This window comes from Polyodon spathula, chromosome 24 (genome assembly GCF_017654505.1).
Source record: "Polyodon spathula isolate WHYD16114869_AA chromosome 24, ASM1765450v1, whole genome shotgun sequence".
NCBI classification, from domain to species: domain Eukaryota; kingdom Metazoa; phylum Chordata; class Actinopteri; order Acipenseriformes; family Polyodontidae; genus Polyodon; species Polyodon spathula.
Window position 1 is genome coordinate 23459279 of NC_054557.1, and position 9757 is coordinate 23469035.

At 41.5% G+C, this 9757-nt stretch overlaps 1 protein-coding gene across 1 annotated transcript; it reads right to left on the minus strand.

Moving 5' to 3' along the window:
- Nucleotides 1-245: 245 nt before the first annotated feature.
- Nucleotides 246-5689, minus strand: LOC121298839 (BOLA class I histocompatibility antigen, alpha chain BL3-7-like; the record flags this gene model as incomplete). Its single annotated transcript, XM_041226090.1, has 5 exons — nucleotides 246-1994; nucleotides 2159-2206; nucleotides 2629-2661; nucleotides 4402-4500; nucleotides 5353-5689. Coding segments are annotated over 4 exons (516 nt in total), but the record flags the coding sequence as incomplete, so codon positions are not given.
- Nucleotides 5690-9757: the final 4068 nt, after the last annotated feature.

The window sequence follows — 9757 nt, forward strand, 5'->3', positions numbered from 1 at the left end:
TTTGAGATCACACGATGTGGGGCTGCTGGTTATTCCTAGGGTCAACAAAAGCAACACGGGAGGAGGGAGGGATTTGCCAGTGACAGTAACTGAGCTGATCTGTGAATATGGTGCTGATCAGAACTGCTGCATTGCCAGAGACAGTAACTAAGCAGATCTGCGACTGTGGTGCTGATCAGTGCTGCAGCATTGCCAGTGACAGTAACTAAGCAGATCAAAACAAAAGAAACACACCAAAAGACAACTGCAGTCTAAATACTGTTTTATTCAAATAATTTTAGTACAATTTTAAATGCATTTCAACAGAGGACTAGAAGGCTGTGGAGAGAAAGAGCCCCTCAATCCTGACCCTAACACCACCACACCACCTCCCACCTCCCTGCCTGCCATTCAATCCTGGGTCTCTCTCAAGAACAGACTGACACGGCTGGATTGTGTTCTGTGCTCCGCTGGGGGTGGAGTAGTTGGGATCATCACACACACGGAGCAGCTGGATTTAACCCCAGGACCCCTGCAGGTGAAAGGCAGGAATGAGAGGCTGGTGAAGCAGCCGCTGTCTGTCTGTCTGTCTGCACCACACGGGCCCCAGAGATGTCTTAACATGAGGAGACTGCTTCCCCATTGGAACGGCACTGCACTCAATAAGAGATCAAAACCTTATTACTAAAAAAAGAAGCGAAACCTCACTACTAAAAAAGAAAAGCTTTGAAAAATTAACCTTATACCCTCACAAAACATCTATTTGTATAATAATATGCACAACTGAAGCATTTCAATGAAAGCAATTTACAGAAATCAGTACATTCAATCAAGAGATGCAAACCCTCACCCCTCCCTCCTGTCCTCTCTCACTAGTTTCTCTGCACCTGCTCACTGCTCTGCTCTCCATGTAGTTTCTGGAGGGTCAATGCTGTTTCACACCAGTGATGGGCAGCTCTCATTTGCAATGCACAGTGAAGCAGACCTGCTTCACTGATGTGGAACAGAAAGCTGATGGCTGATGAACATTGCAATGCATTGATCAAATGAAGGTGCCTCGTCTGTCCCTTTCTCTATGACTGGGACACTGGGGAACACTAACCCTGGAGACTGGGACACTGGGACACACTAACCCTGGAGACTGGGACACTGGGGAACACTAAGCATGGGAACTGGAACACTGGGGAACAGTGAGACACTCTTATCAAACTATCTACAGTATTATCAAAAGCACATTCTGATTGAGAAAAACAACAACTTGGTAAATACACAAAGCCGGACCAGTAGACAAGGGAACTGCAACATTTCAAAGTGAAGTGAAGGCACCGACTCACTCAGACTCAGTGCCTGCCTTTAAACAGGATGCATGCAGCAATGCTAAAAGAGAAGACAGTCACTCTCATCAATACAAACAACCAATCAATGCAAACTTCAACTCTCATCAATACAAACTCTAACAATCAATACAAACTTGAATGCTTGAGAAAGTGTTTGCAGCAATGTTGAAATCTGCAGCAACATCTTTCTTTTTCTGGGCCAGTGGTGCAATATTTATTGAGTGATTACAATAAGAGGCTGCTAAACTTGCCTGGGACCATGTAGAAAATACATAGTATGAGAAAATTAATTTAATACAAGTTTGTTTCAATGAGAATTGACTGTACTTTGACAAACATTCAACTAGAACTCTTTACGAATGTCTTGTTAATTAGACTAGTGACTGTTAGCATTTATTACAATAGCACTGCATGAATACGACAGCTCCTTGTTAAAGGGTGTATTTTATTATGTCATGATAATGTTGTAGAAATGCATTTTCTTGTTCCTCTCATTGTATAATTTGTGTTGTTTGCTGATTTACGCAGTTGATTTTGAGGCAGGTTCCTTGTCTACTGGTTTGCACAGTTGCAATATGTGTAATCAAATCAAACTATAAAGCAGTATTGTGTATGAAGGATTGTAAAATAGGAAATCTCTGCCGAGTCGCTGATTCTCTCTGCAGTGGAGTCACACTCCTGGAATGACACAGAAAAGGGCTGTTAACAAAAAGGACCAGTGAGGTTATCACAGTCACAATGTAGCTCAGCTCAGGAACAAAAACAATATTTCCCTTCAATGTCTGCATGTTTACGAGTGAATACAACGGCACAGACTCTCAGTGTTCAGGACTGCCTCTTACCTCAGGCATTGGCGGCGGTGTCAGAGGAAGTGTCGGAGCCTTCCTTGCCTGAAACAAATAACATGACCAGTGAGACACAGCAAGGAGCAGAGACAAAGCACTGGAGACTTACTGACACTGAAAACACACAGGGATGCTGTGGAGCAGAGACAGCAGCACTGGAGACTCACTGATACTGGAGACACAGAGGGACACTGTGGAGCACAGGCAAAGCACTAGAGACACACAAAGGGACGCTGTGCAGCAGACACAGCACTGGAGACTCACTGACACTGGAGACACACAGAGAGATGCTTGTCTCCCAGTTAAACTGTCTAACTTCACAGACACACTGTTTGTAGGATCTGAATGGCAGAATCAGAGGAGTAAGCAGCCACTATCCCCAGGAGCCTCCTATTGACAATTCAATCAAACACATAAGATACTGTTTAAAATTCACAATGTGGAAAATCTCTCAATCCAGTACTTACTTGGAGCTTTGCTGTAGTCTGACTTCTGGGCACCTGAGTGAAAAGAAAACAGGATTAGTCACCGAGCTGATTACACCGTGTAACAAATATATATATTATTTTTGTTCCTGGGTAGTAAGTGTTATTTCCTAATTGCTTATGCCTCAAAAGTAGAGAAAATGGCTATTATTCCCCACAAACTTTGCTTTTGTGACCAGGACAGTGATATTTCAAAATATCACTATTTCCAATGGGAAAACGGGCAAATGTGTCTTTTCGTTCACATAAAGTCAGAAAAAAACAACATATGAATCCAAATTAACATGTATTTATACTAAAGTAATACAAAAATGACTGCAAAAGATTTAGAAGTGAGTAGTTTTTCGAGATTTACGATTATACTGTATTTACACGGTCAAGCATGGTGGTGGTAGTGTCATGATTTGGGGACGACTTGCCATCATTTAAGGAACCATGAATTCTGCTCTGTATCAGAGAATTCTACAGGAGAATGTCAGGCCACCCCTCCGTGAGCTGGAGCTGAAGCGCAGCTGAATCATGCAGCAAGACAATGATCCGAAACACACAAGCAAGTCTACATCAGAATGCTTGAAGAACAAGAAATTTAAAGTTTTGGAATGGCCTAGTCAAAGTCCAGAGCTAAACCCCATTGAGATGTTGAGGCAGGACCTGAAACAAGCAGTTTATGTTCGAAAACCCACAAAAGTCACTGATGTTGAAGCAGTTCTGCATGAAGGAGTGGCCAAAATTCCTCCCTGGCGCTGTGAGAGACTGATCAATAACTACAGGAAGTGTTTGGTTGCAGTTACTGCTGCTAAAGATGGCGTAACCAGTTATTGGGTCTAAGGGGGCGATTACTTTTTCACACGGGGGCATTGGGTGTTGCATAACTTTCTTTAATAAATAAGTAAGACCTGATAACATTCACTGTCAAAAATATGCAAAAATGCAGAAAATCAGGAAGGGGGTAAATACTTTTTCACAGTGCTGTATATACTGTTATTTTAACAGCTTCAGAAATGCTGTGTCTCACTCTGGAACAAAGGGCTGGATTCACCCTGAGAAGGAATTCTTCTGATTCATGAAGCGTTTAATTTTTTTATTGTATCAATGATAGCACTGTGATGCGCTGTTAGGATCTGCTTAATAAACTTGAGCTCTGGGGGAGAACGACACAATTGCAAATATTTGTTTCTAGCTGTTAAACAAATGCGTTTCGCTTTTGTGAAACAGCAAAAATATGCCATTTTCATGAGTAAGAAAATAAACAGAAGCTATTGTTACATTACATACAGAAGAGTTGTGAAACTCATCTGTAAATGTAGACAAGAACACCTGAGAAGAGACTGGAAATTTAAACAAACAGGTGTATTAACATATCAGAGCAACATTACATCTTAGTGATCACGGAACGACCACCTTGAAGTAGAAACACACAAGTGACACGAATGACAGGCTTGTAGTTCAGAGGTTATGTGCACGTATACTGAGCCAGAGCCAGAAGAGGTCTCTGCTCAAATGATAAGAATCTTCTCATCTGATCGACTCTGAGCCAGTTCAGGTCTGAGTTGTGAACGTACTGTGTGTGTGTCTGCTGAAAGCACTGCAGTTCACTGCCCCCCTCCCTCCTCCCTCTCTCCCTCCCTCCTCCCCTCCCTCCTCCCTCTCTCCCCTCCCTCCTCCCTCTCTTCCTGCATCTCTCCCCTCCCTCCTCCCTCTCTTCCTGCATCTCTCCCCTCCCTCCTCCCTCTCTTCCCTCCCTCTCTCACTCACCTCCTTGTCTCCTCTTCCAGATCACCACTCCAATGACCGCTGCAACCAGAAGCAGTACACCCACTATGACTCCAGCAATGATCCCAATAGGGGGGCCGCCTGCAAACACAGAGCAGGGTTTGTGGGAGTTACTTTACTGCATTCAGTCAGCCAGCGCAAATCAACACAGGAACAACTTCACTGAATTGAATCAACTGAATTGACAGCTACTTGATTTCTTGATTTAGCTCAAGAAAAATAACTAGATTCAGCCTCCCTCCCCAGAACACACAGTCCAGCTCCCTCTCTACTCACTCCATCTCTCATTCCTCCCCTCCACTCACTCCATCTCTTTCCTCCTCCTCTCCTCACTCCATCTCACTCATTCCTCCTCCTCTCCACTCACTCCATCTCATTCCTGCTCCCCTCCACTCACTCCATCTCTCATTCCTCCTCCTCTCCACTCACTCCATCTCACATTCCTCCTCCTCTCCACTTACTCCATCTCACATTCCTCCTCCTCTCCACTCACTATCTCTCATTCCTCCCTTCCACTCACTCCATCTCATATTCCTCCTCCTCTCCACTTACTCCATCTCACATTCCTCCTCCTCTCCACTCACTATCTCTCATTCCTCCCTTCCACTCACTCAATCTCTCATTCCTCCTCCCCTCCACTAACTCCATCTTTCATTCCTCCTCCCTCTCCACTCTCTCCCTCTCATTCCTCATCTCACTCACTCCATCTCTCTCATTCCTCCTCATCTCCTCACCCCATCTCTCATTCCTCCTCCTCTCCACTCACCCCATCTCTCTCATTCTTCCTCCCCTCCTCATTCCCTCTCTCTGTTACAACACTATGTCTGTAGTCCACCTGGCGGGAGTAGCTGTCACCCCTGATCCTCGGGGCTCATTGTCAGGATCCCTCCATCCCTCTCCCCTCTCTCTCTAACTCATCATCACACTCATTACCATCGCTGCTGCTCCTCATGTTGGGATCCCAGATGTAGATCTGTTTCTCTTTGAAGCTGATGTGGTCCACCTGGCAGGAGTAGCGGTGTCTCCCCTGCTCCTCAGGGCTCACTGTCAGGATCTTTCTCAGCTGGTAGGTCCCGTCCTGGTTGAGCAGCACCTCCCCATTCTGCACCCCTTCCTCCAGCTGATCCTGCCCGTCTCTGACCCAGGTCACCTCCACAGCGCGGGGGAAGAACCCTGTCACATGACACAGGACCTCCATGTCTGCAGATCCACGAGCTTTCCTCTGGAGCAGAGTCACTTCAGGGGGAACTGCAGGGACAGAGTGTCTATATCAGGGAGAGCAGAGTCACTGCAGAGAGAGAGTGTCTATATCAGAGAGAGAGTGTCTATATCAGAGAGAGAGTGTCTATATCAGGGAGAGAGTGTCTATATCAGGGAGAGAGTGTCTATATCAGGCACAGCAGTCACAGCACACACACTGCTCATCTGAAGGTCCTGTGCAGTACCTGGCTTGCATTGCAATACAATCAGACAGCACTAGTGGATCTCCCTTCTATACTGCTGTCCTGTACAGTACCAGGGTTCTTACCAGGAATTTTTGTTGCACCATTAAAAGACGTAACGTACACTTGAACACACGTATTCTTGCAAGGCTAAGTGGAAAACCCGTTCGTCACTGTCGTTCCATAGTTAAGGAATATACAAAATAAACTTTTTTTTTTTCCCCAATTAACACATGTAAAACTGGACATGCAGTGTCCCACATTTTCTATTTTAAAACCTACGTACTATATGAAAATCTATCTATGGGAAACTGAAGTCATAACAAAATGATTATCTTTAAAGACCTAGAAATAAAAAATATTGAATATCTCATCACTGTTTGGAATACACATTACTGTCTTTGTCGATTTATTTATTTAACCCTTGTTATGCTACGTTCCCGCTAGCCGCTCGCCACGTCGCCACAAGCGAAACGTTTTCCCTTGTGGCTCAACTATTTTTCCCCAAAGTTCGCCATGGTGACGAAGGCTTTCAAAAATGTATTTGTATAAAACTACCAGCATAGTCAACGTGGGCTGGTAGACGAGTCAAAACAGACTGTTTTGTTTGATTTCATTTTGCCCAATGAAAGCTCTTCAGCGTGATCACGTAACATATACATGCCACAAACATTGTGTTTGGCGGGAGGACAGAGGCTCTACTTAGAAACAGTCAGCGGACGGAGCTGCTTGTAAAAAAAAAACAAAAAAAACATGGCATCCAAAATGAAAAAAAAATTATAAAACAAATTCTACAGATTTTACCAGAATCATGTTCCAAAAGATGCGGCCCAAGGAATACCAGTCCCCCATGCACACAACTAAAATATGACCGGGATACTAGTCACAGGGAGGTAAAGCAGTCATGGTTTCAAACATACCTTCTGGTCCCGAAAGAACATTTTCAGGGAGGCATTAATATTAACATACATTAACAGCACTGTGTCTACTCGCACAATTTTGTTTTGCCATTCTTAGTGGAAAGAAAATCGCATCACAGTCAAAATAATGTAAAGGGTTATGCAGCACATGAATCTCTCTGCAAATCTATTCAGAATTTAGGAAATTTGTACTTTTTTTTCAGATGGGACTAAGTTGGGCATTTATTAAATGGTAATCAGAGTTATAGTGCAATTTGAATATACTATATATGGGTATTGTAAATGGTAGGGTCTGGGTCAAATAAAACACACATCTTTTTACCTTGCTGAAACAGTATGTTTATAACTTGCTTAAAATGTAACACTGTGTTCTCGCTGGTTTGGTGACGCTGCCTGTTTGACTTTTTAAAAGTGCATTCACTGTGAACATATGCAAGTAGGGATGCACAGAATCCAAGTTTTTGGGATTTGGCCGAATACTGAATCCATCTCAAAAGATTTGGCTGAATACCGAACCGAACACCAAATCTACAAGACTGTCAAGGAAACTGTTGAATGAAAATCAGACTGGCAGCTACTAACAAGGGAGGCGCACTATCTATAGTTTTGAGCCTTTTCGTTACCAGTATTTTTATTACCGCTTGGAACCTCTGAGCGTGCAGTCGTATTCCTGGTAACTCGAGTTAAAAATCTCATGAAGTGCTTTCTTTTTGAATTCTCAACACAGTTGTATCAAGTCTAAGTTCTTGTGTCCGTGAGCACTAAAGAGAGACAGTCCACTGCCACGTTTGAGCCTATTTTAAATTACTTTACAATTTCAGCTTGAGTGTCTTTGAGTAAGATGACACTCTATTGCTGTTTTTTATACACAAAGAAGCTTACGCGATTTGAAAAACGTCATGAACGATACAAGCAGCTTCTTACACTACTTAGTTTGATTAAATGAGTAGTACACAACAAAATATGAAAGCTGAACGTTCATTTCAACAAATATTGTAGCCTACTTCAATCGGAACATTAGCTTGCTATATTAAATTAAACCAAAACAATTAAAAAAAATAAAATAAATAATAATAATAACGATCTCGTTCTCTTGCCTTTTTCAATGAATATAATTCAATTAACAGAGAATAAAAACATATTAAGATCACCTAGCCTAAGTTTAATGAATTGTTTTAGTAATATACCAGCGGCTTCTGTTGCATACACATCGCTGATATATAGTGCAGACTGTGGGTCAAACCAAGTCCTATGAATTCCTTTTCATTTTTTCTTTTTTTTAAACCATTTAAATGAAAAACCATAACAAAACATGTATGCAGGCTTTTTAAAAATGTTCTTTAAATGTATTATTTGTTCTGTGGTTGCCTTTAATTATTTTTCTGCACGTACTACTCTGTAAATGATGTAGAATACGTGAATGTAAATATCTAACAGTAGTATGTGCAAAAATACTCTTTGAAATGAACGTGTTACGATGCTGAATGTGTGGTTCTTTGGGATGGCATTATTGTCACCTCTTTCTTTACAAATGAAACACTGCCGAATGGAAATATATCGCTGAATGAAATTTCCGTTTGAAGCTTACAGTTTACCGCTAGCCCACTCCCTCCACAACAGAGACGTCAAAATACAGAACCGTTTACTTTACCTTTACAAGAAAGGAGCTGCATCTGTGCCATAATAACCCACTATTTTCTTTAATGACTTTTCAACCTGTGTCACCCGATCTGAGAGCTATGAGGAATCTCCCTGCGAAATCTCCCTGCGAAATAAAACCCACATTGCTATAAATGCACTGTGCGTTTAACACATATAAAAATAGGCTACGAAATAGTAAAAAAAAATATTTTTATGAAACGCAGAAGTTCCCAAATGTTTCAACTTGTATTGACACGTTACAATAATGTAATTTAATTTACTAAAGCATATTGTTCAACAACGTCTTGCACATCTGACAGCTGTAAAGTTGCAAAAAAAATTAAAAATTTATTTTTATTTTTTATAACACGTTGACAGACAAAGCACAAAAGTCTACAACAGTTTGCCGTTACTATATATTACAGATTTAGTGCATAACTTCACTCCATAAAACTGTGATGTGAATGTGCTGTTGCATACGGGGGTATGCTTGCATTCAGCAGCTGCGTGATGTGTTTAGTGTGTGCTCCACCAGTAATATAGGGAGTAGAGAGCAGCGATAAGAGTTATGTTCAATACCAGATTTGTGTCTTTTATTTAAATAAGAACTGCACACATTGGAGGGATGTATTAAAATGGATGTGTGTCTGGGTGCATATAGGATTTGGTTCAGTATTCGGGCCGAATCCGAAACTGAATCCTACATTCCTATATGTAGGAACATTTATTTCTGTCTACTTCAAACATTTGAAATAGCTTACATGGGAGATACAGTGGTTGGAAGTTTTCCATCAAAAATATTTTGGAAACTGAAAAATGAGTGTTTGGAATGTGTACTGTAGCAATGGCGGGCACTGGCAAATCGACAGCTCGTTTTGTAAGTTAAAAATAAAAGTTGCTTTCAGCTTTTTGTAATTTACTGTGAAAAAATAGGCATTCTGTTTTCCTTACAGTATTTCACACCGTGTATTCATAATTTTATCAGCGCCGTGCATCTGGTCACTATGACAACACAGTCAAACAAATACTGACTTCATGATCGGAGTTTGAGTCACACTGCAATGACCCAGCGAGTCAGTGGCATGTATGATGTGACAGTTTATTCATAATTTGAAGGGATCTGTGGTTTTAAAACTTCATCATCATTTCTATGTAGAATTAGAAATGTAAAGAAATACAAAAACTTGAGTTTTTGTCTTTAAGGTTGCCGTTAACTTTTCTCCTGTGTATAAGATTTATTTTAAAGGCAGCAAAATATGGAAATCGCACGTTCTTTTTCATTAGCGTGTCAGCATCATTTTAAAAGGTTTACAAAACTTGAAAATGTTGCTGAAT